Source organism: Pleurodeles waltl, chromosome 7 (assembly GCF_031143425.1).
Source record: "Pleurodeles waltl isolate 20211129_DDA chromosome 7, aPleWal1.hap1.20221129, whole genome shotgun sequence".
Taxonomy (NCBI): domain Eukaryota; kingdom Metazoa; phylum Chordata; class Amphibia; order Caudata; family Salamandridae; genus Pleurodeles; species Pleurodeles waltl.
Window position 1 is genome coordinate 1,285,483,512 of NC_090446.1, and position 27,744 is coordinate 1,285,511,255.

General features: G+C 43.1%; 1 protein-coding gene across 1 annotated transcript in view; it reads right to left on the reverse strand.

Moving 5' to 3' along the window:
• The window catches only part of LOC138247037 (extracellular calcium-sensing receptor-like), a 225,918-nt gene extending 200,601 nt beyond the window's left edge, over positions 1-25,317 (reverse strand). The window contains exons 1-2 of the mRNA XM_069201786.1: positions 25,261-25,317; positions 24,163-25,002 (exon numbers count right to left, since the gene is read on the reverse strand). Coding sequence (XP_069057887.1) covers positions 24,163-25,002; positions 25,261-25,317 — 897 coding nt within the window. The remainder of the gene's footprint in view (positions 1-24,162; positions 25,003-25,260) is intronic.
• Positions 25,318-27,744: the final 2,427 nt, after the last annotated feature.

Here is a 27,744-nt window from a genome sequence, read left to right on the forward strand (position 1 = left end):
ATTATTTACTTTTCCCTAAGTTTGCCATACTATGCTTTACCACTGGGCGACTCTGCAGTTGGGCAGAGTTCTCGGTAGGGCAATGTATTGGTGGAAAAGTAAAACAGTTTATGTCACTTGTAAAAATAATTTGTAAAATATTTTTATGTTAAATATTATTTTAAAAATGTTATATATTTATTTTAAATGTAGAACTAATTTAAAAAATGGTCAGCCTCTGCAACTAAAGGGCAATTTAATGTTCGAACCTCAGGAAATATGTTTCTAGAGCTGAGCTATTGTTCCCTAGATTCAAATTCATGACACATATACTACAAGGATTACAGCACTTGCAATTTACCTGATAATGAAATGAGTGATTATTCTGAGTTCTGTCATTGCCAGATACCACGTCCCACCTGGTGGGAGAGGGAGCTGGATTCACCAGGAATTTTATGTCTTTTCCTTCTTCCCGCATTTGCTATGTGCCCTTGATTGTACTCAGGTGGCACTTCAGCCACATTGCCACACAGCACGCTGCACCTACTTTTGTATCTGGGTTGGGATATCAGACATAATCATTTATCATTACAGCATAATCACCACATATTACTTTGGCACAAAATGTATGTAGTTAAGCATGATGTTTTACAGCTACAACAGATGCCCCTTTATTTAAAAAAAACATTTCTTTTTTGCAGGCGATGCTAGGTTTTCTCTCTCCCCATTCTCCTCACATCCTACAGATGTCCAACCACAGACTCTCAGCAGAGTTACAATAGGACACACATACATACATGAGCCATTATTGAATTTACTTTTGGGGTCCTCAAGTCGCATTCTAGATGTCTTGACTGTATGAAAATGGTGCTGGTGTATGCTTCAGAAGCAAGATTGTTGTAGCCTATGGTGTGTTGCACAGTATCTCTGAATGACAGGGATTACATATAGATGTTGGCCTAGAGCTACTGCTACATCAGGGGACCAAGGGTGGGGCCCAGATCAGAGGTCAAGATATGCAGGTATGAGATCAGTTGGTCAACTCACTTTTCTGTTAAGAAGCTCTTGATTATTACATTTATGTGGTTGGACAGCCTTTTATCAAGGATGAGTCATAGACATCTAACTCACTGCTCATACACACCACGCTGAGACTGCTCTGTTTACTTTGCATAATGTTTCCAACTAACATGATGTGCTCAAGTGAAAATCCAGATCAACAATCTAACACAATATCTATGGCAAATATTGCAGTATCATAAAAAGGCACATGTATATTAGATACATAAACCACCCCTGCTTAAATGTTATTGTTCTTTCACATTTCTGGGTCTTGGACTATATGTACTGTATCTCCCTCCCACTGTCGTGCCGCGTGAGCCGAGCATTCAGCTCGCGCCGCACAGCGCGTCCTCAGGACGCGGCACGCCCCGAGCCTTCTGTGCACCTCGCGAGGCCCCAGATTTTGCTTGGGGCCTCGCTCTGCTTTTCCTTGCGTCCCTGGTACCCCCTGATCCCTTCTTACCTGTTCTTTTTTCTTCTTTCTTCTTTTCTTCTTTGGGGCATTTTATTGTACTTTCTTTATGTCTTTTCCCCCTTCCCATGTTACCTTTTTCTTCCCAGCATTCCTTGTTCCCTATTCTCTATGGTTCCTACTCTATTCTATCCTATGTACATTTCCCTATCTAAGATGGTGTCCTTTTACTTCCTGTTGGTCATTTCCTGTTTCTTGGTATTTAAGGGCTCTGTTTTCTTCCTTTCCTTGCGCTGCAACACTATCTGCTCTGATTGTGTCTTCGCTCCTGATTCTTTGCCTTCGGTTCTGAATCTTGTCAATTTTTGTGTTTACCTGCATTTTTGTTTCTTTTTGATTCCTGGTTTTTGTTCTTGTTTCAGGAATCTACTGTTTGGAGGTTTTTTCCCCTTTTAGGTTTTTTTTCCCTCTGGTGCTATTTCTAAAGGGCACGGTCTGTTCTTGGCGTTTCCATTGCCTACAGCACCGTGGCTACTAGAAAGAGTCGCCCCTTTCTGGGCCAAAGCCGAACCTTCAAGACCCACGCCACTCGATCTGCGGATTCCAGGCGTAAGCAGCACGTGAGTCGTGACACCCACATAAGAAGTTTCAACTTATCAGAAATAAACAGAAAATGACATACAAGAGCAAGAGTGGCTGATTGTTTTAAGTCAGATCAATCCATTCAAGGCACACTCCATCAAGAACTTTTCTTCCCAGCCACATACACAGTACCCCACATGCTATCACTGTACCAGAGTGTTCTGAAAGTTGCCTGGTTGACCCTCCAAGTTCAGCTGGAAGATTGTGAGCAGAAGAAAGATGTAAGTACTTGTATATTAATATTTGGCACCTGGGTGTATGTGAGTTATGAGAGTGCTATCCTTTCATGTGTTAACTGTAAACTTTGTCATAACCATTGTTCTTAACATGTTTTGTTGTATGAAACTGTTGAGAGTTCATGTTTAGTAAGATGCATATTCATTGTTTTCTTGCCTTCATTACTAATCTGTTTTTAATATTATGGAAATAATGATATTGTGAGCCAGATGGTGTTAGAGATCTGCTTTTGAGACCCCACAGGAGGGGAACCAACAACTTCCTCCTACTGGCTGATGGTATCCACTACCACTGCACCCCGCCAGATGAGTCTCTTGGAGGTGATCTAGTAACTCTCTGGGCAAATGAACTACCCCTGATGGTGGTGAATTCCTCTTACTCGCTGGTCATATCAAGCCGCGATGTCTGTTCTCGCACCTGATCCTGCTCTGTTATTTGTTGGGTAGCTCAGACAGCTGAAAAGGAATGTTAAAAATTGCGCCGTTGGGTCAATATTATATATCAACATACTTTTAGATCACAATATGGAGCCTTTACCAACCATCTCACTAACCTGTGCTTTCATAACAACATTGTGAATTTGCAGACCTTAAGACAGATAATTCACAATATAACTATAAGATCAGCCATTTGCTCCCAAGCCAGGAACCTGAGTTTGACACATCCTTTGGCTTGAGGGGGGAGGGGGTCTGACTTTATTGTAGCTTAATGGCAGTGGACTCTTGTTTTTGGACTTTTTATGGACTACAGCTTTTTTTTATTACACTTTTGGATATGGGTTGGTTCCCATGATGAATCTTGACCTCCTTTTATTATTTGCCCAGCCCCATCAAAGTTAGCATTTCTCCTTTGAAAGCTAGCATTTCCCCTCTGACTTAAGACTACCTTTTGCTTTCATTTGGCCCCTTTCCAAGGATAGTTTCTTTACCTCTGATAAAATAATTCCATTAGTAAACATATATACATTTTTGAACTCTAATAAAAAATCTTTCTTGCATTTCCAAATCATACTGTATTTTTCAATATATGGCACCCAAAGGGAATGGTTTGTGATTTAGAAGATGTTTTCCATTTCTAAGTGTGGTTTTAAAATGCAAGACACTTTGACACTGATCAAAGAAGGAAACATTCATACCACTATCCTCTGTGGTAAAAGCAACAGAAAACATTCAACACAGATGAAAGGTTGTTTAAGGTTTGTGGTGTAAAAAGTATACATACAGTTGTTTTACCAAAAATGGTGAGAATAACAAAAGGGCAGTGATAAGACGCTCTTTTGTTTCCCTGCCTATGCAGTGCTAATGGTGCAATACTTCCCTGCCTATGGAATGCTCTTGGTGAGAGGTTTTGAGATTGTGCTTGTGTTCTGGGTGCTTGTGCAGGTGGTGGTGCAGGTGGTATAGGTGGAGCTGTTAGTGTTTCTGGTGCTGGTGTCTTTGTATAATCTCCTGCATGCTTTGGCCATGAAGATTGACACTGGCATTATTTGCAGATTGCCTCTATCCTCTTCCTGGCCAAGGGCTGGTGCCTTGCACTCTCTATATTAATCAATCTTAGACATTCTTTGTGCATCTTTGCATGTCTTGCTAACTTTTTTGCAACATTATTCAAGGCAGGGTTGTGCCTGTAAATCATCTGAGGGAGTTCTTTAGGTGAGTCTGCAATGTTATTTAAAAGATTCTCCATTGCACGAATATCTTGCCACACTGTTGTTGGTAAAACTGATTGTTCTAGCAGCCAAGATTAGCCAAACCCCCCGCATGTGTGGCTGCTTCAATTGGCCAGCAGTTTGGCCAGCATGGATAGGGGTGCCACCTGGCTGGTTGTGGGGACGAGCCTCATAAATGGGGGAATACCTGGTGCTCATCAAGGGTGGACTCTCCCTCAGATAATTGAGAGTAGACAGGAGAGGCACCTTCATGGAGGAATGTGTAGGTGGATGTGAAGAGAGGACTGTTATCTGAGGGTTGTGTGAAGATGAGTGCTGCACAGACAGACATAACATATGTGGCTGTTTGGCTAATGGCTGTCGACAGGCACTCCTCAGAAAGGATTTAGGAAGAACACTGCTACCCAGCCATGAAGTGGCTTTCTTTAAGGCGTTATGTGTGGGGGTGTTAGAAATGGGGTTTCTGGTTAGCTAGGGTATGCACCTAAGCCAGGCAGAACCCACCCACTCTAGTCAGTGCAAGGGAGTTACACGTCCAAGATAACCCATGCTCACCCCCTTGGTAGCTTGGCACGAGCAGTCAGGCCTATCCCAGAGGCAATGTGTAAAGCGTTTGCACAACACACACAACACACGTGACGCACTATCCCCACCACAAAGGAAACACAACACCAAGTTATATTAAATTATACTGTATTGTACACAACACAATTATTAGACCAAACACAACATATCAGTAGTATCCTGCTACCTTAGCAGTTGTCAGAACGTTACACATTAGTTACTCTGCCGAACCAGCAGTGGTCACATATAACACACAGGTTACGTAGTATTCTGCAACATAAGCAGTAGTCAGGAGTCACATTACTAAATAAATGCACTTGCCAATAAAAGTATCATACATGCCTGTACCAAGAGCATTATAAAACACATGGCAAGTCAAGAAAACATATTAGCATGTCATACCCATAAAAGGAACATTTCCATACACATATAAAACATCATAAACATAGGCAGATACACATATAAACCAGTAATGTCCATATAAGGAACATATGAAATATGTCTGTCCAAGGAAAGTACCTGCGTTTATGAGAAGGGCTCTTCCAGTGCCACAAGTTCTCCAAGAGGGGCCCCTGGCACTCCATTGCGCAAAGAACGAGGGCCTTGCGATGCTGTGGGGGAAGAGGGGTGGCACACACCCTCTCAGATTTTTGTGATGGGCCCCTCCTTGTGCCCGCGATCTCTGGGGGCCCGCCAGGCCTCAACTGACCATCCAGAGGGGGGGGGGCAAAGCCAGCACCACGACTGAAGAAGGAGAGTGGCGACACGCACCCCCTTCCAGATTAATAGCGGGCACCTCCTGTGGCCCGCAATCTCTTTTCTTGGCCTCCACTGGCCCTCTAATGAGGGGGGCCCAAAACCAAGAAAAACGATTGGGGCCACCAATGGGGGGCCTCACCCAACTCTCGCGGGGGCCCCCAAAACAAAGCGGGAGGACTGCACCGGGTGGGGAGCCTCTGGTGAGGCTTCCACCCTGCCTTTGTCCTCCTGGTATCTCTGGGCTCCGGTGGGGCAGGGGAGACTTCCTTCCCTCTGCCCATCCAAACAGGTACAAAGGAGCCCGGTGGGGCAGGGGAGCCTCGGAAGACACTTCCTTCCCCCCGCCCGGCTTCTAATGCCGACTACGGGCCGCCTGGGCCGTAGTGGTGGGCAGGCACCAGGATGGGTGCCTGCCTGTGCCCCGGGGGCGCTACTCAGACCGCGCTTCACCCTGGGGGCATGGTAGGAGCACGCTCGCTCCTTTTCTTCATACGATGGTGCCCCAGGGGCACAGGGAAGCAGGGCGCCCTGGCGCTCAATGTGCTGTGGCAGTGATTTTGGGCACAACAAGGCGCTTTCGAGTGCAAGGAATTCTTGAAGAGCCTGGGTCGCTGCAGTGATTTTGGGCACAACACGGCGCTTTCTAGCGCAAGGAATTCTTGAAGAGCCCGGGTTGCGGCGGTGATTCTCGGCGATTGATAAGCACTTTAACAAGTGGGCTGCCAGTAGAACAAAAGTGCTCACCAGGCGCTTGAAAATAATTACAGCAGAGCGCTCCTCCCAGTGCTCTCACAAACTTCAGTGAAGCGCCTTCCAGGCGTTATGAGGTGGAATGAAGCACTTCTTGTGCTTTAATTAGTCGCTGGGGTCAGGGAACACAGCACCCTGCCCCTGGGGAACAGAGTTAAGGAAAAAGGAGCACAGGTGGCAGTGCCCAGCAGCAGGCCAGCACAAGGGGGATACAGGCAGTTCCTTACAGTGACCAAGCAAGTCACAGGTCAGCACAGCAGCAGCAATCCATGGCGGTTCCTGGTGAGTCCTTCCAGCATTCTTTGTCCAGTTTCAAAATGTCATCAAATTGTGGGGAAAATTCCCCTGTACTTATACTAAATCTTACAGTGTGTTACAAAGGAAGGGGAGAGTAGGTTTCAACCAGTTATAACTGGTTCTAGGAGTGCACCCTCTCTTCTCTAGCACAGGCTCCAAACATCAGTTGGGGTAAACAACCCTATTGTGTGAAACCAGGGCACAGCCTTTTCAAATGTAGGTGTGCCCCGCCTCTCCCCTCTCTCAGCCCAGGAAAACTATTCAGTATGTAATGCACCTCTGTGACACCTCCAACCTCCCTGTGTACAGGCTGTTTGAAAAGTATGCACAAAGCACAACTGTCACTCTGCCCAGGCGTGGATTGTCACAGAGAAATGCTCACTTTCTAGAAGCATTTCTGTAATCGTAATAAAAAACCTACTCACCCCACTAAGCAGCATTTCTCATCACCATTACAACCATACCAAACATGCCAACGCTACCCCTCGTAATCAGACAATACTCCTTACACATAAGGCAGGGCATTTCTAATGCAATTCTATGAAAAGGCAGAACTCATAGCAGTGAGACACCAAGTTAGGCTGTTTGTCACTACCAGGACAGGCCACGCAACCTGGCACATGTCCTGCCTTCTACATACATAGCACCCTGCCCATAGGGCTAGCTAGGGCCTACCTTAGGGGTGCCTTACATGTAGTAAAAGGGGAGTTCTGGGCCTGGCAAGTAAATTTAGATGCCAGGTCCCTGTGTCAGAAAACTGTGCACACAGGCCCAAGACAGGTTTGAAAGGCTACTTCAGTGGGTGGTGCAAGCAGCGCTGCAGGTCCACTAGTAGCGTTTAGTTTACATGCCCTGGGTATAGAGATACCACTGTATAAGGGACTTTCAGGTAATTAAATACGCCAATTAGGTATAAGCCAACCATACCAACTTTAGAAGGGAGAGCACCTGCACTTTAGCACTGATCAGCAGTGATAGAGTGCTCAGAGTCCTAGGGCCAACAGCGAGAGGTCAGAAAAAATAGGAGAAGGAGGCAAAAAGTCAGGGGATGAACCTGCCACAAAGGCAAAGTCCAACAGGGGGCAACAATATCCTTCTATTCTTCCAGGTCCTTTTCTTCCTAGACACCACCTTTTCTTGGAGAGCATTACTTGTTGGGGATATTGTTGCTTGGAGGAGGATTGGAATCTCTTCTCCCTTTGCCCGCCATCCTCCACTTGCAGATGGTTCAGCATCATTGTCCGTCTCAATGTCCCCAGTAACTGAAACAAGAAGATTTCAACAGATGAAGTACATCACATCCAGTTTTTTAAGTTCTCAACACACTACTTCAAAAAACATAGTTCTGCAAATAAAGAATAAAGTTAGTACCATATGAACATAACAAAACTTAATCCATGGTTACTCAATGGATGAGCTTAGTATTTATGAACAATATAAACTTACTGGCTCAAGCCACAGAAAAGACTGTTTTTGAGATCCCCAGTGTGGTCAGCTGCTGAACCTTGGTCCTGGTAGATGGTGTTTCCAAAGTGCGTCCACATCCAGCAGCTGTAGAGGTAGGATGTGGGTTTAATTGATATTGTCAGTCTCTATAAGCCACCATGAAAGACAAATGTAGATACATTATTGAGACATATAAGAGCTCATCCACCACCATAAATTGAATTAGTAAGCATTTAATATACTGATAAAAACGAGTTAGTGAAAGTACAAATGATGAGTTGTAGAATTTAAGATTTGATTTCAGGTTCACACACTTATCTGATGGATGGATGGTAGAGGGTCTGATTGTTGCTGCCTGTATGTCCTCTGGTATCTGAGATAAAGATGTTTTGAAGACTGACACCAGGGACTATTGTGTGACAGAAGCTGACAGTAGAGAGAGACATAAGGGGTGTAGGTTGTTGTACATTAAACAAATTGATGCTGGATTCATGTTTTCACTACTCATTTTGAGAGGTACAGATATTGATTTTGTTGGAGTTCAAACAAGGCTTAACCTTTGGATGGCATTAACATTGTGAACATAAACATGCTGACATATTGAGCATAGTGACAACAGAAATATGTAAGATAACACATACAGCTACCCTGTCAGTCATCAATAAAGATATTAACTTCCTAGGAAAAAGAGCAGAGATTGAACTAATAGGTGTGTACCATCTGTCCGCTATGTAGTGCCACTCCTGGAGTTGTAGCATTCCTAGGAGCAGTAGTCACATGGCAGGTGATGGAGGGGACAACACAGTGCCTTAAAATGAAGAATTAACACATTACTATATCTCTGGTGCACCATTATACACAAGAAGGTGAGATTTGAGTTCAATTGAAAGACATGGCAAAACACGCATTCACTTTTTTGATTTTCCAAAAACAAGAGAGAACAATCCTCTATAGGCTGAGACAGAGACAGAAAGAACTTTAGCTAACTTAATCTTGGAGAATTTCTTGTTCACTCATCCCCTCCCATCTTACCATTTTTTCTAAGTGTCCCGCACAGTCCGGACCGCCTCCCTCAAAGCATCTGACACCTCAAGCCATAAGGCTGCCTTCTAGGTTCCACTGAGGAAGCAAAGAAGGCAGCCCATATAGTTGCTTGTAGTTTGTAAACCCAATTTAAACTACAAGGGCTGTCTCCTCATCAGTGAAATCAGAGAAATTGCCCTTCCTCTTCAACACAACAGCATTGTGTCTTCTTTCAGATGCAATGGTGGCTGCACAATGCCAAAGTTGAAGAGGAAGAAAATCAATCCTATGGTGTGGATGGTGTTTATGCAGTTGTAAGGGAATGTGTGTCAGGTGTGACTTATTTCTTTCTAGTGCACATTATTAACTGCCATGCTGAGGGCCTTGTGAGCAGATATTCTGTCCTGTCTGCTGAGTTCTCCTATTCATACCATGCAGAATCTCAGGGGATTCCGCCAGTCGTAAAATACGGTCATAAGCTATATATAGTCGCTATACAGTTGTATATTATTATTGTTGTTATTCTAACTACACTTTCTAAGTTCAGGGGGTAGAGATTTGTATGTTTAAACTTGTACTTGAGACTGAGATTTTGTGAATAGACAAAAGTAGTAAAGCTACTCAAAAGTATGAGTATATTACACATGTAAATTTATTCACAGGTGTTAGTTACTTTTGAGAATAGCCTACCAGCATGTAAACTACACAAATATTGAGGGAACAATATCACAGACCAGAATATAATCAAACAGTTAAAAATATTGATTTTACTATATATGCATTCAAAAAGGAAGTTGTGAGGCTGGCAAAAGGTTGATTTTGCCAGGCCAGGGAAAACTGCACACACAGAATGCAATGGCAGGCCTGAGACATGTTTAAGGAGTTACTTACTGGGTGGTGCAATCAGTGTTGCAGGCCCACAAGTAGCATGTAATTTACAGGTCCTGGGTACCTGTAGTACCACTTTACTAGGGATTTAAAGTATTAAAGTGAATTAAATGTGCCAATTGGATATGAGCAAATATCACAGTTTTGTAAGGAGAGAGCACAAGCACTTTAGCACTGGTTATCAGTAATAAAGTGTGCAGAGTCCTAAAAGCCAACAAAAACGGGTTCAAAACCCAAGTAGGCGAAGGCAAAAACTTTGGAAAGGGCCCAGTCCATCAATTTCCAATTAAAAGTGTAAATTAAATAATTATAAAGTTAAGCCATTAAAAAAACATTCATCTGTAATCCCCTACAAACCCAATACCTGCTACTTAATTAACAATTTTAATTACATTAAAACATTACATTTAACATTACATGTACCAATCTACAAACTATACTAAAAGCAAATATTATTATATTATTAATAATATAAGACTGAAGTTGATAGTATTAGCAAATAATTACAACATGTAATACAATTATATTAAATGAAATAATATTAAAACAAGAGCATTGAAATCTAAAGCATAATATTCTTACGTTCGATATTTGTGACGACAACATTTTTTGTTTTGATATTTTGGTCACACACCCAGCAGTTAACGCTTCCCTCAAACTGAGGAAAGTGTATGTATGAAGGATTATATTTATATGGACTATGACAGTGAAACGGTGGGTGAGGTGAATCTAGCTTGTCTGATGGCAAAGTCAAGCACCATGGGGGTTGGAGCAGAGGCGAAGAACATGTAGTGTTCAGACGTGATTCGTTGTTAGGTGCTAGTAATTGATCTACTGTTTTTTGTTTTTTTGCACCATCTCTCTTTGCCATATGAATAACTCTAAGTATCAACATGCTTCTATTTTTATGGATTCATGCAGAGAACTTTCAGAAGGATGCATTTATTTGGAAAGTTTAAAAAATGTAATATTATTTGGGGTGGTTGACTGCTCACCTCAAGGGATAATTGCAATTCTTGTCAGAACAAACCCTTAAAGTCAAAAAATGACCTTGATCTCAACTCTCTGATAGCCATAGAACACAGCAGACAGACTTAACAATTTGCAGAGCATTTCTGCAGTACCAAAATAGTAATAATGTCAAAACATCAAGCAATAAAAATCCCAAACTGAATTAGAAATGTTAAACAAAGTGAAACCAAGTTAACAAAACTCCAGTAAGGGAAACTGAAGATCTGAGTTTTAGAGAGCTATGTCAAAATAATGCCAAAAATCACAAAGTACCAATCATAGTCAATATTTGTCATGAGCAGGGACCTATGCATGATTTGATACTTCCTGCATTGGAGCCCTGGTTGGATACAACTGGTAAATGGTCAAAGTTAAAAGTATGGAAGTCTAGTCAATTAAAACAGGGACTTTGTCACTTCTCTGAGTTAAAATCCTTTGCGTGTGTGGGGAAGCTGAAACTGCAGGTCGGATGCTGGAAGCAGGTTGGCGCCACTAATGCTCTGGTGCTTTTCAGTAGTTGGCTGAAAAATCTTTTAAGTCCCAGTACAGAACAGAACTTTGGGACAGATGTATCATTCTTCACAATAGCGATTACCTAATTGCGATTTTTAGCGAATCACACTGAAGTTATCGCTATTGGAATGTATGAAACTCCAGGAGTTTCATACTGTGATCCGTAAGGGCTCGCAAATGGACCTACCTCATTAATATTCATGAGGTAGGTCGCAATTTGCGAGCCATTGCAAATGGACTCAGCAGACCACCATGTCTGTGATTGCTTTTCAATAAAGCAATCTTTTTTTTAAATGCAGCCCGTTTTCCTGAAAGGAAAATGGGATGTGTTTAAAAAGGAAAATGAAAAGTCTTCTTTTCATTTTTTAAGAGTAGACAGTGATCCATGGGACCACTGCCTGCTCTTAAAAAACAGTTTAGCATGCATTCACAGAGCAGAAGGGGTCACTTGGAGACCCCTTCCTCCTTGTGAATGGGTAACCACCAATTTGAAATTGGTGGTAATTGTGATTGTTGTGCAACCGCATTCACGGTAACAAAACAATCATACATACCTTTGCGATTCGGTATTAGGAAGGGATGCACTTGACATGCCCCTTCCTAATACCGAATCAGTTTGTAGTTGCAAATCCATTTGTGATTCGGTAACAAGTTACTGAATCTTAAATTGGACTTGTTACATACCAAAATGCATTTTTGCGATCGCAAAAATGTTTGATACAGCTGGCCCTTTGTGTTTTTTCTGAGGTGTAGAGATCTCTGTGTGGGACTGAGCTGGAATTCAATCCAACACCATGGAGCTGTTGGTCAGATACTTTTTGTAGCAGATACCACTGAGGCTGTGGAGCAATTTTCCGTTTTCAAACTTTAGTCTGGTGGCCAACAACTGCAGGAGTACATGTCTAAGGCCCACAGAATCTCCGAGGAGAGGACTTAGAGACTTTCGGGGCATCAGGCAGAGGGCAAGTGGAAAGTGGAAGTGGATGTCTAGGCCTGGTCCAGCTGCAACTGGTCAACTGGGCACTTTAGGAAAAAGACCTCTTGAAACTTGTTGTGTCCCTGTAGCCACACAGTAGGTATGCCAACTGACACTTGAAGTCCACTTCTTTTATCCTGGGTTTGTTCAATCCTTCAGAGCTCTCCTCAGGTCGTGGACAAACAACCCAGTCCTCTTCTGTTCTTCCACAGGTCCAGAAAGTGTTTTCTGGTGTGCCCTGGGGTGCCCCATTATTGTCTGACACTAGCTAGTGGGTGGGGATGACTCCTTAGCACTCTCTAACCAATGGGGTAAAGTTACTGTTGAAGACCTGATGCCTTTTTCAGTAGTGTTTGCCTTACTTCAAATAGGCCCAAAATGTGATGTGCCAGATAATTTCAAGAGGGCAAAATTTGTCTTCCACACTTTATTTGGGCTGTGACGGATGTAACTGTGTAGGGAGTGCAAAATGGAAATCACTAGGGCTCTTCAACATCTAACGCTAAATCCAGTTTGAAGCAGGCTATAAACTCACAACAATATAAGTAGGGAAATCTAGTAGGACAAATGCAGGATTCTACAGCACCCAAACAGAGGAGACCCCAAAAGTATCCTGGCATTCTATTATCTACCTCAAAAGTGCACCAAAGTGTTATATGTGACTCCAGAAGACCTGTCAGGCGGAAGTTAACATACCAGCAGGATTTGACACTGTAATAGCAAAACGGATGCCCACAGTCCCCGCCCTGAATCTTCCGCTGAGCTCAGAGAAGTCATCCTTTCACTTTCAGGTCATACTATTGTGTAGCGCCTGGGAGGAATTTCACACCCCTTTCATACCTCGTTCAAGGCAGAGGACAGGCTTGGAGTTGGCAGAGGCTAATGCTACTTAGCCTCTTAAAGTTCAGACAGGTAAAGTGTAACTTTCTAAAAGTTATTTTTTCTTAATGGTTAGTAGAAATCAGGCTCAAATGGATTGGATTTTTAATAACTATTAGAATAGAGGTTTATTTATTTTTCTAGCTGGTCTCATTCCCAGGTTAGTGGTATTAGTATTTTAATCATTACTCTGGGTTTCTACATAGGGCAGAAAATAGCTTTTTGGGTGTTGTCACTGTAGGGGCCTAGTAATATTAATGTTCTACCAGTCCCATTTGTAAATAATATGCAACCTGTATTGTGGCTACAAAGGCCTACATATTAGTGAATTACAAATATGTAAAAGAGACCGCTTTTGCAAGTCAAAATTGTTTTTGACAGGTTGCACTGAAGGTTTTAAACTACAGCAATCTGGCCACACAGGATTGGCCTGTTGCCATGTCTGCATTGCCACTGTAGTGGATGGCACAATAGATGCTGCAGTCTACAAGTGTCCTTTAACTTCCAGGCCCTCTGTGCAATTTCTGCATCTTATATTAGGGACTTACAGGCCTGTTAAATGTGCCACTCAGCAATACACCAATTTAACCATGTTTATTGGTGTTTATTCAGAGGGTGCGTGCACTTTACACATTTTTAGCAAAAATAAAGTGCACAGAGTTCTAAAGCCAGAAAAGCATATAGGGCAAAGAATCTGTGAGAGATGTCACACAAAAATGGTAATTTCCTACAGCAAGTGTTTAATCAGATGGGTCAATAAGGAGGCTGCCAATAAGCGTAGGTTGTTACTGGATTTGATGGGGTCACCGGTGCTGGACCTTGGTACTTGAGCATCTACCTTCTTGTGGATGGTTGGATAATTAACGTAATGTTATGTTATATATACGTAATATTAAGAAGGAAAACATTTTGCATCTAAGTATTAAGGGTTGGTGTTTCCAAGCAGTGGGAATGAAAATGGCCATTAGATACTCCAGAACGGGTGTTGTAAGTAAACAACAAGCACTGGTGAGCTAATAGGTCTGGCCTTTGGGACCTGTTGGCCTTACCAATTGCGTTTGGTGGTGCTGTACACCTCTGGAATACTGTGCATCATCATCAGAATTAATAGAAATGTAAAAAAGGCATGACAGCAATTGTGTCATTTCACTGAAGCATGCATCTGTCAGAACTCATGAGCGTGCCAGTGGAATGAAGCAGACACAAATTGCTTACATTTTTTATTTACTGATCCAAGTTGGCAAACACCACTTGGGTTAGTAAACAAAAGAAATTATGATTTTTTAATCTGAAGGTTCTTTTTTTTTTAGATTCACACAACAAAAGAGCTACACCTTGAAATGAATACTATCTTGCTTTAATGGGAAATAAGAGTTAGCTTAGCCTTATGGCTTGCGGACCTGTGCCCTGTCACCTAGTGACTTTTACCCTACTTAGCTTGCTCTGTTTTAGCGCAATTATTTAATCATATGTTTCCAAGATGGCTGCATTGTTTCTAGTTAGGGCAATGTTTTAGTTTCACGTTAACAGTGCCACTGCGTGAAGGCGTCAATATCAAGCGACAAAGATAAACAAACTGTAGGTATTCACATTAGGTACTTTCCCTTTTCAACCCTTTAAGGGAGTTGTTTACATAATTTGCCACCCCAAGCATGTCTTGTTATCTATTGTTTGGGACAACAGATCTATGTCAGGGGTCCAAGCAGATCTGTATAAATGCACCTATCTTAGACAGATAATCAGAGGGATTCCGAGCAGATGCCATCGCTGCTATCGATGTTCCATGTTGCTGTTGCCGCTGACCCAGTCTTCGTGTCCCTACGGGGTCTGAGCTAGAGACCTCATTCCAAGGTAACAAGGGTTGGGGGGCTCTTCTTATGGACATGGCATTGGCAGATTAGGTTTAACACACCTACCTCTCTTCAGGTTAAGATCAGGTTCATCATGCTAGGGTATTAGGACATATTTCACATCTGATGTTATTGCAAGATGGTGGGGGTCTTTGTATTAATGACTCTCGTCTACACTATTCTGTTTCTTGCATCATTCATTATCCTAATCATTGCAGCCCATGCAACGTATCGTAGATTGCAGTTTTGTGAAGTAAAACCTATTGAAAACTTTTCTGCATCTCCTTCATTGTCTGTGTTTGATTGAGACATGTTGTTCATGTGAGAAAGGAGTAGTCGCCATTTAACCACAACACTCCCTGAGATGTCACACTCTTGAGTCGTTGCAAAGCCAGACCATTTGTATAGAATAGTCTTAGATTACAGATACTTAAACAGTCATACACGCACATACACTATACAAAATTCACATAGCACAGCCCTAATTAAGAACATAGTGTGCAAAAAATACAAAACAACATTGGTCATATCCAATGGATTTTTCTGCCAGAACTTAGCACACGAAAGTCGGGACCTGCGTGCATTCTCATTTGGCTCACAAAAATGCTTCTGCCGTTTGCCCTAAGGCTACAAGAACAGCCCAGGGCTGCCCTCAGCCCGTGTAACATCAATTTTACATGATATTGATCCGGGTGAGTTGTCTTACATGCATGACATACATCTCACAGATGACGACCTCAACATTAATCTTGCTAGGGTCAATCGGATCGTTCTACGATTCGCAGCCCTTGGCTACAAATTTAATTTTAGAAAAACTAAAATAGCCTTTCTCAGCGTATTGTTCCTGGGTTATGAGCTATCAAACCAGGGCAAAAGTCTGGCCCTGCACTTTCTAGAAAAATGTGCTCAACTCCAGCCACCAAATACAATCAAGAAACTCCAGTCTTTACTTGGTTTCTTTAACTTTGGCAAAACATGCATTCCTGACTATGCACAATGTATCAAGCCACTCTGTGACTTAATACGCCCTGATTTTTCTAGCAGACACTGAACCATTGAACACACATGTATCTTTAGGAAATTGCAACAGGACATGCTAGAAGCAAAACACTTGCACACCCGTGACAACAAAACAAATTTGGTCATCAAAATAATTGCTGGTGCCATTGAGTCCACTTATGTCACCTTTAAAGAAGGCAACACGGTGCCCATAGATTATAAATCACACTTATACTGCAATGCAGAACACCTGTTTACACTCACAGAAAAAATACTAACTGCGGTTCAAATGGCTGTCCTGAAGGAGAGACCACTTGCCCAAGGAAAATGCATTATTGCTGTTACCCCGGTGCCAGCCTTAGAGGCCTTCCACAAAGGTAGCGTTCCTAACGCTAAAGCATTATATCCACGCTGGATTCAGTGGGCAACCTCCCTGACTGCCACCGATGTTGATTACTTTTTTGATCCAAAACTTCGGACACAAGAATTTCTCCATTATGAACAGGAGTACCCCGCTTCTCTAGATATTTTGCCACTTGATAGATACCATACTGTCATTTACACAGATGGTTCAGCACAACCAGCTGTAGGTACCAAACATCAATACTCAGCCGCTTGCGCACCTGTGAGCGGAGTGATGAAGGATGGAGTTTTCTACCCTCACAATATCTACACGCAGACCCTAGGGGACTGCACAGCTCAGCTGGCTGAGCTCAAAGCCATTATCTCAGCACTAGAACACACAGAGCCAGGTATAATGACTTTAATTGACTGTGACTCATACTACTGCTTCCAGTCCTACAAGGATTATATTAATCATTGGCGATCGAACAGGTTTAGAGACTCCAAAGGGAACACCATAAAACACTGAACTCTGTGGGGGAGGGTGGCTGATCTCAAGGATAAGCTACCTTGTGTCCATGTAGTACATATATTTGGCCACCAACATGTAGGAGTACATATTATCATCAACACTTTGGCTGATAAAGCAGCCAAATCTGCAGTAGCTACGGCTGCAGTGACTCGTTCCCAGACGAGATTGGATAATTAAATTTTGATTGCCGTGAAAACTTCGGCTGAGGGCAAGTCTCTTCCAAAAGCATACCCTACAAAATACTCTTACCTTATCAGTGCACAGAATGTTGCCTGCGCAACACTTCCTGTAGTTGGAGATTGACCAATCCCCAACCAAGACCAGAGATTAGATCTCATCAAAGCAGCGCATGAGGGTGTCGCATCTGCTCATGCTGGTATTTCGCCACCGTAACACTCTAACAGAAATGCTTCTGGTGGTCAGGTCTATACAGACAAAACAGTATGTCCTTTGTTGTGACATTTGCCAGCAAATTAAGGGCTCCAACATCAAACGTCCACCACAGACATCCCTTTTTGTGTCCAATAAGCCACTACAATGTATGTACCTGGACCATTGCAGTCCCCTTCAACCTGATGGTGCAGACAAAAACATCTTAGTCACTGTAGATTCTGGTTCTAGATTCCTGTGGGTATGGCCTCAGCGGTTGGCTGACACTCGAACTGCTATAAAAGACTTGCTGATCTTTATCAGTACATATGCAGTTGCAGCATTCCACTTGGACCAGGGCCCTGCATTTGCCTCTAAGGCATGCAGGGACACCATGGGGACGATGGGTGTTGAACTCCATTACTCCAACCATACCATCCCGAGGGAAATTCGGTCGTGGAGAGGAGGAATTGTGATCTAAAGCAGTCCTTAGCAGCTAGAGTATTATGTTCAGGCCGCAGCTGGCTTCATCACCTATATGGGGTCCAAAGCGCACTGAATAATCTGCTAAAACGGTCCTTGGGGGGATGCACCCCTATGAGGTTCTCTTTGGGATACCTATGTATGTCCCTGATCTTGATGATCCTAGTTTGGTGGCAGCAGATACACCTTTTGACATAAATGAACGTCTCACTGCTTTACAGGATCTTCAGCAATTTTGTGATGATAAATCATCCGCCAGTGCTGCCACCTGAGGAATAAGGGATTTACCAACAACTTCCACTGGCTGGATTCCTAAAGTCGGGGATCTGGTTCGTGAGAAGATCGCTGTGAAGAAGGAATTCGGTCCATCCTACAGAGCACCAGTCCCAGTCCTGGGAGTAGAAGGTACCAGAACTGTCATCTTACCACTGCTGCCTGGTTCCAAAGCAAACAGATTCATGTCCATTGATGTGAAACTTCATCATGTGGCCAGCCCTGCGCAGTAGACCCAGAGGTCCCTTGGGTAGTTCTCGGTCCCCACTCAGTACCCAACAGGACATACCTCTTCACAACAGAAATAACCACACTACTTTGTACTACATAAGCATGTGAAACGCTGCTACAAATACCTCATCGACCATGGGGAGGGTTGAAAATTAGCTCTTGCTAATTCCTGTTACCACTTCAACACCATCATCTGTCCAAGATGTGGCTATTTTCTACACCAACACAACACAAACTAACAACATCGTCTACCATGAGCCTCCACGTGAAATGGATTCATCCACTGGTAATGCACTTGTTCCTGCGTTTGAAGAGACTGCTTCTGGTTACTTCATCGACATTGATGACTTTTCTTCAGACTCATCCACTCCTGTGATTGAAAATATTTCAAAGACACAAAGCTGTATTTATGGCTTAAATAACTATTTGATTCACCCATGGAACTATTTATGGCTCTGCTTGATATTTTTTGCATTATTTCTATGGATTGGTTTCGTGACTGTTTTCTTTTTACTTATAAATGGTCATTAACTTCCTGAACGCTCCTCTCTTGAGCCTGTGGATAAAGTCTTAACTCCATATCATTCCTTACATAAGGTCCGAAGAGACTTGTCCCTTGTGAGCATTTCAGCTGTACCTATTCCTGATGGGATTGTGTGGGACAACACTCCATTATACATATACGGGACTACTGAGGTCATTCAAATTCTATATGTCTTCAAGATTTCTATGACTGATATAATTACACCTGGTGTTGTATCTGATAAATGAGATGTCCAGACAGTTGATTCTACGTTAACTCAAATGAAGGACTATTCAGTATTTGAAAGTGATGCTGTATACACAAATACAAATAATTTTGGGGAAATGTTCTGCTATAAGAATTGGGGGCATTACTACATGCACTGTGCCGCTAGACATAGACCAGTATTTAACTACACACAGTAGGAACACTGTTCAACACCACTTGTGGGGAACCCAAAACGTGTTATTATTTTTATATAATTATTATTATTTCAAATTACCTCTTTCAAGCATTAGGAAAATTTTGCTAAGTGACACAAAACTGATTTATTCAGATTCCTTTGTTTCCCGTCTTGCAGTTGAAGGTCACGAATACTGGAGGAACACTACTGATTTAAAGACTGTATGGGGAACACAAGATTGGAAAATACAGGGTAGGGAGGATTTGTTTAGAGCATGCCCTATTCCTGTGCAGATGATTTTTAAAAATAATACCATTCAACAAATCGCCTGTCTGGGATTAGCAAAAATGAAACAAATGAATACGTCCAGTATCCCCACACCGGCAAAGTTCAATAATTGGCAATCCTTCCTGAATGTCACTTAGGAAGAACTAGGTGCAAAGGTTCAGGTTGGTACCTATAATTCTTCAAATTCTAGTCCCGGCGGGTGGTTACTATGGCCAATAGACACGAATGGGTGTCAGGCAAGTTTTGTGAATTCTTCAGTGGGTTTCAGAATTAGACGGCCAGACCCTTGCTTTGTCTTGGGTCAACACACGGGTATAGTTACAACAAACAATGTGGGTAAACTGTGACAACAGTGGGTACAGACTAACACGTTAACTGCAGTTAAGGAACATCTTAACACTCTTTCTGAAGATATAGACTTGCAGGACTTCTTGTTAGGTCCTAGAAAGTCACGCTCTAAAAGATTAATCTATGCCATATATAATGAGATCTGCAAGCTTTTTCAGATAAAAGCAGCTGCGTGTTTAAGGCAGATAGACAAGAAACATTTAGTAAAGGCTTTAGCTGTTGTCGACAATGGCATGAACACTCTGTCAAACAGGATTTATTCCTTGACAAACATAGTATTGTCTGTGATAGATATAATTCAGACAGACATGTCCCTTTTATATCATGGACAAAGTCAGCTGCGTTCCATCATGCAGTTAGGTTGGACATTACAGACTTTGAAAAATTGTCATATTCCATGGAAGTATATTAACAGTAATGACTTGTTTGCTGCTTTTAATTTATCCAAGAACAACAGACGATGGCTAAAAGGGAAGCAAGTTTCACCATGCTTCACATAGAAAAGTTAGAGAGGTTGCCTTTCACAGTAGGCGAGAGTCCATCAACAGTATGGCTCCTACATGTTATTATTAATCTGCCCATTTCTATTTTTCATTTTTCAAAATGCCTGAAACATCTTGCAGAGGGCAGATACGAGTGGCTAGGCGATAGCTATATTAAAGAAGAGTAGTAGTTGCCCTTTGAATATAAATGTCTGAACAGCAAAACAGTGGTCTTTCTCAGCGGAAGCAAATGTGAGACTACTGTTAGTCATTCAATGATCTGCAAGCAGGTGTCCCTTCACGGCCATTGCAATGCAGGGGGGTCGCAAACTTGGCCTGTTTTCTGAAGGGTACCCGCATCCCTTTGATTCGACCAGCATTTCATGTACTTTCGAATGGAAGTTATGTGGTGCTGAGCTACCAAACCTTTTGCGGTATGCAACCAGGACTTGCCTACACAATTTCAGTCTCTAAGGTCTTTATGTGTTGTGGACAAGTTTTATTCCCCACAACACAAGAGATAAAATTATCAGAAATGTGGCCTCACATTGATACTGCTAATGTAAATTATGACAAGCTGAGCAGACTAAAGGCGATACTGTTCCAAAAACAAGTCGTGTTGACATCGGCCAGAGAAACATATGCTCTCCAGATAGCAAGATCGGCAGCTGAGATACAATCCCTATTAAATACCAACTTCCCTAAGCATTTTGGAGAGCTGGTATCCAGAATTTTCAACGCTTCGAGCACTACTGGATAGTCCATTTCTTTAAGGCTGTTGGGTCTGGATTTGTGTCCATCTTCCATACTGTCTTTGGAGTCATTCCATCGGCCATCCATTCACTCTTTTCAAGTGTGTTTGGCGGCTTTCCTATAATATTGGCATTAATTGGCGGAATACTGCTGCTACTACTTCTGATTTGCAGTGGTTGTGTCTTTCCAGCTAAGCGAAGCAATGGAGCCACTGCCACCAGCTCAACTGTGCCATGAATGCATGGTTCAGGACTTAATTACTCCGTTGCTGGAAGAATTGGAGCGTGATTGGTCATTGTCATTCCGACCAGTCTTATGGTGTGTGCAGCCATTCTTTCGCTGCATGTGGTGCCTCTTCAAACATTTGACTACAGTGTGTCTTGCTGTTACGCCAGTGCATCCTGTGGACCAAGCACTGCTGATGTCCCGATGAGGGTTAATTTACGGTCATGCCCCTTGAGACTGAGGCTAATTCGTGAGGCCACTTATGAGCTGCCCTTGGTGAACGATCTGGCTTTTTTTGGTACTGTGGAGAGTGCCACTCCTGCAGGTGGACCTTCACAAGAGACTACTATGCACTGCTGCTCCGTGGATCCATCTGCCTATCCTGTCATCGATCTAACATCTGACGATGTGGCCTTTTTCCTGAGGTCCTTTCCATTCAGTGGCTTCGAAGATGCTCTTCAATATCATGACTACTGTTAAATGGATTTGATGATTGGCTTATCTTACCAAATTCAGAGTTTGTATTTATTGCCCTAACTTTGGCCTGCTGTGCTTGTCATGGTCGAAATTATATCTCTTTGTATGTTTTTAACTGTTCTCGACATGTTTTTATGATACAATTTTAGCTACTTTATTTTAACTTTTTAGTCCAGAGCATTTTAGCTTGAATTCATTCACCTTCAATGGCGTAATCCTATGGCGTCATACTTGTTACGGCAATTGGGAGGGTGTTGTGAATCCTATCTTGTTTTAATGGGAAACAGGAGTTAACTTAGCCATCAGACTTGCGGACCTGTGCCTAGTCACCTAGTGACTTTTACCCTACTTAGGTTGCTCTGTTTTAGCTCAATTATTTAATCATATGTTTCCAAGATGGCTGCATTGTTTTTAGTTAGGCCAATGTTTTAGTTTCACGTTAACAGTACCACCGCGCTAAGGCTTCAATATCAAGCAAACAAACTGTAGAAATTCACTTTAGGCACTTTCCCTCTTGAAGCCTTCAAAGGAATAGTTTATAAATTGACGCCCCAAGCATGTCTTGTTATCTATTGTTTGGGAACAGACCTACGTCAGGTGTCCAAGCAGTTCTGTATAAATGCACCTCACTTAGACAGATAGTCAGAAGGATTCCGACTAGATGCCATCGCTGCTATTGATGCTCCACGTTGCCTTGACGCTGACCCACTCTTCGTGTCCTTACGGAGTCTGAGCTAGAGACCTCATTCCAAGGTAATGAGGGTTCAGGTCTCTTCTCTTGGACAAGGCATTGGCAGATTAGGCTTAACACACAGGTTCATCATGCTAGGGTATTAGGACATATTTCACATCTTATGTAATTTTATTTTATTGCAAGATGGTGGGGGTCATTCTATTAATGACTCTCGTCTTCACTATTCTGTTTCTTGCATCATTCATTATCCTAATCATTTCAGCCCATGCAACTCATCGTAGATTGCAGTTTTGTTAAATAAAACCTATTGAAAACTTTACTGCATCTCCTTCATTGCCTGTGTTTGATTGAGACATGTTGTTCATGTGAGAAAGGGGTAGTCTCCGTTTACCCACGACACTCCCTGAGATGTCATACTTTTGAGTCTATGTGTAAAGGCTGCAACAAATCACCTTGTACTGTTTGGGTTTTTGGTGAGGTCCTGCTTGTGAGCCGGGAGGGTTGGGACGACAGTTGAGACTTGTTGTAGGACTGGTATAATCGCCTATAAACATAGGTACTGTCATCCTTAAACCAGCAGTCTTGCCAAGGGCAAGAGTCATACTACGACAACCTACTCAACTTGTACTCCTAAACTAGAACACTCAAAGTCACACCTGTCAAGCTTGATGTAAGTCACACAACACACAGACCATTCACTGAAAAATCAATGTATACATACAAATAAAATATATACAAAACTGTGAGGAGAGAGGGGATATACAAATGAAGGGCCACATTGATGAAGGGGACTTGGGGAGAGATTATACCCCTCAGTATGAAATCCTTCACTTGATTCTGGAATGGGAGCTGAAGTAGATATCACCCACAACCCCCTGCCTTTTCATCCTTGCCCATGTCAAGGTGTTACCTGCACTGCTTTTCCATGTGCCTGGTCAATCCAAAGGACCAGCTGCATCACTGTTGATATCTCACATCCCATTGAGGAACTGTGGTGCCACAACAACCATGCTCAGCAGTGCACCGCCATGCCACAGTCACACCGGGGCAGACAACTTGTGGTGCAGCAGTTTTAAGCCATGGCCCATTTCAGTCAACTTGTTTGGAACTATTGAATGCAAGAGCACTGGAAATAGGGTGGTGCAGCTCCCTTAGTTATGCATGTGTACAAGTTTTTTTAAAATTATTATTGTAAAATGTAATTCTCTCTGTTGGCTGTCTAAATTCTACACAGTTATTTCTGATGTCAGTTTATAGCTTTTTTTAGATGCTTTGTAATGCCCAAAAGCTAAGATTTGAGTCACAGCTTGATTTGCCACAGAGTATGCTCAGGTGGCATCTCTGTCATGAAGGGCTTGAAGTTTGGGCACAGTCAAATCCTTCTACTCGTTGTACCACAAGCCGTGAAACAGTGTCCACAGCCATGTTACACTCTTGTTTCATCCTTAGAAGTTAGGAGTCAATGTGGGCTGCACATATTGATGGGGATTTCCTTAGATCCTTAAGTAAGTTAGAGTTACTTTGGCTGTGTTAAAGACAAGAGGTAGTGTGTTTTAACTATTTTCTTCTGATTTCTCATAAATGTATTCCCTGGCTTTCTCACCACCACAATTATAATCATTATTAGAACTGCTTAAATATCTTTCTCAGTATAATCTATGTGCAACATTTTTGGTCAAAATGGTCACTAATCCATCACAGAGAAGTTAAAATGAAGACAACTGCATGCCAATAGTAGAATGAGCACACTATGCTTACACTCATCAAAACTAAATAGTTTTACCTGCCATGGTTGAAAGTTGTGCGTGTCTGCACATGTTCGGTTCACAAAGGGTCCTTCCCCTGGTTGGCAGAGTTTCAGGTTGTGCAGTGCATGGGCCACACTGTACACTGCATTGTAGGCATTGTAGCTGGTGCTTAAGTCACTCATATCCATGAAAGGTAGGTCAAGGGACTGAAGAACCTCATTTCCGGTGCACAATGTGGATGCCTCATTTACTATGATACTTACTGTATGATTTTGGACTTGGATGGGCCACTTGCAATTAAACATGTGTTCCCAAAAGATCCTCAAGAAGATATCTTCTGGTGTCCTAGAAGGATGGATCCTATCCAGAAACTCTTTGAACCCAGGCATGTAGCCTCTTCGGACAGAGAATCCCAGGGTCCCTTCACATATTTTAAGAAACTCAGCAGTGGATAATTGGTTAAGTGTTGACCAACCATCACTAGCTATCCAGATCTTTCCTGTGATGTTTCTGCTGACAACTCTCTGCATGACTTGACGCACACTATTGCTTGTGGAGAAAACCACAATGACCTTGGCTGTCGATCTTTCCAATACCTCTATTATGTTATCAGCTCTTGTTCCAGAAAACACACCAGGAATAGCAAGCAGGAATTCTACACACACATCAGCTTTTTCCAGTTCCTGTTTTAGCAGATGGCTCCCTTGGTGCCCATAGTCATTGTCTTCGGCCAGAATGCCAATCCAGGTCCAGTTAAAGTAGATCACCAACTTTGCAAGGCCGTAGGCTTGGAAGTTGTCAGTGGCAGTAGTCCTTAGGAACGAGGGAAACTGTGTCTTGTCACTAAGATCCTGAACAGATGAGCCATAACTGATCTGTAAATATGTACAAATATGTATTATTTTCTAAATTGCCTGTGGAGTTGTTAGGCTTACTCAAGATGAATATATAAAACCACAATATCTATGAAGGTAAGCACAATGAGGGTTTAAAAGGTGTTAGTCAGTAACATACATAACATTTGGATGCAGGTGTGAACCTCAAAATAAAATTCTATAATACGTTAGTAGAATATGGGGATACCGTTCCTCATCAAACTGAAAAGTGACAGCTGTCCCATCCCGGGAAATTACATGACAATCGTTACTGGGACTTCCAGTCCCACTGAGAGCCTGTCCTGGAATTGACATATGTGTAGGTGGGTCACGTGGGTTGTGACATCATGCGGTCATCTGTTAGTCACATGCCATGGTACTTGCCATAGTGTCTAGGTCTATGGGCTGTGTAAAACAATAGCCCTACAGGTGTGCACAGAGTTTCTGCACCTAAATGGACAAGTCTGGACATGTTCAGGCAGTCAGAACCCTGCCTAGGAAAGCCCAAAGGTAAGTACCACAACCCACCCCAGTGACCAGTAAAACAGGAGTAAATCACAGTAAGTTTCCCAGAACACACACAGAGAAGTAAAGAAGAATATTGCAAAACCCAGAAGAGACTCAAAGACACCAACAGTGGATTTCTGGAAGAAGGGACCAATGTCCAAGAAGCACAGCAAAGTCCAGAAGGGCAGGAGCCCCTACCCACCAGGATTAAGGTGCAAAAGGTGAACCACCAGTAAAGAAGAACAGTCAGTACTGCACCCAAGAAGATGAAGTCGGGTAACTGGAGGATGCATGTGATGTCCCATGCCGGAAGGAGGATTGCAGCCGGGTTTGCTTCCTCGGGTTCTGCCACATGGCACATGCAAAACTCATGGTTAGCAGAAAGTGGACCTGCAGGAAGAACTTGGTGGACTCTACCCAGGAGGGGGAGTCAAAAGGGGCCCTCAGAAACACAGAGAGTCCTCAGAAGCACATGCATCACCTACAGGAGTACCACAGGACGGGGCAGGACAGGAGATTGCAGAAAAGGCCCACGCAGCACTTAGAGAAAGGCTCCCACGCAGCCAGAGAACGACTCAGGGAGCTGTAGGTTGCAGGAAGGAGTGCTGGGGGCTGGAGCTTTAGGATGCTTGAAGATCTTGGAGAAACGACACCAACAAGCCTTGGCAGCTGCAAAGGATGTGGTGCAAGGGGGTACTGTCCTGGATGGTGCAGGCAAGTGTTTACCTTCACACAAGTTGGATAGTTGGTATAGAGGACCATCGGGGCCACTTCAGTCCACCGCCTGTGATGCAGGATCCACGCAACTCAGCAGGAGAGGAGATCCACACTGCCGGATGTTGGTGCCTGCAGAAGCAGGGGGTGACTCCTTCAGTCCAAGGGAGATTCCTTCTTTCTTCTGATGCAGGCTGAAGATGGGCTGTCCTCAGAGCATGCTCGACCCTGGAAATGTTGCAGTTGCTGGAAGAAGCTGAAGATACAATGTTGCAGAAGGCATCTCGCTTCTTTGTTGCAGCTTGTGGGGTCCTGAAAAGTTCAGATGCAGTTTCTTCAGTCAGAAGTCAAAGTGGAGGGTGCAGAGGATTCATGCTGGAGTCTTGCAATCTGAATCTAAGGAACCACCCAAAGGAGAGACCCTAAATAGCACTGAAAGGGGGATTTTTAACCTAGCTGAGTGACCACCTATCAGCAGGGGGCTCCGATGTCACCTGCTGGCACTGGCCACTTAGATGCTCCCAGAGTTCCCTGCCAACTTTGAATCCAAGATGGCAAAACCCAGGGACCCTCTGGAGGAGCTCTGAACACCACCCCTGGGGTGGTGATGGACAGGGGAGTGGTCACTCCTGTTAAAAATGGGATCTTTGGTTGGCAGTCAGGTTACCCCCTGTCCAAGCAAGGACCCTCACTCTAGTCAGGGTAAAAGAGAATCACCCTCAGCTAACCCCTGCTTACCCCCTTGGTAGCTTGGCACGAGCAGGAAGGCTTAACTTCAGAGTGCTAGGTGTAAGGTATTTGTACCAACACACACAGTAACTCAGTGAAAACACTATGAAATGACACAACACAGGTTTAGAAAAATAAAGAATATTTCTCTAAACAAAACAAGACCAAAATGACAAAAATCCACAATACACAAGTCAAGTTATCAATTAAAAACCAAAAAGAGTCTTCATTTCATTTTAAATACAACACTAACGCTGTTAGCGTGAAAATGTACCTTGAGTGCACCAAAAATAACCCTGCACAGGCGAGTGTGCATCAAAAAGAGCTTGCGATGCGTCGATTTCACTCATGAGTGAGACCTTGTGTTGTTTCTCCTTTAGTCGGGTCGGCGTGCATCGTTTCTTCTCTCTGCAGGAGAGTGATGCGTCAATCCAATCAGCACTATCGAGTCCGGGCAGTTATCGGGTAATTTTTACACGCACATCGGTGCTTGCGTTGGCAATCCAGCCGCACGATGATCTGAAAATCACACAGCGTGGGTTGCGATCTCACCAGCCTCCGCCTGTAATGCTGCACATTGTTTTTCCAGCCATGTGTGTCGATCTTCCAGTCGCGCTGCAGGCGAGCGTCGATTTTCAGCTGCGAAGCCGGCGGCGCGTCGATTTTTCAGCTAAGAATCGGAGTTGTGTCGATCCTTTCCCCGCACTGCCGTCTGTGCATGGATTTCTCACTCTTGTACTGCCAGCTTCTCCTTTCAGGGTCCCAGGAACTGGATGGGCACCCCTTGGCAGA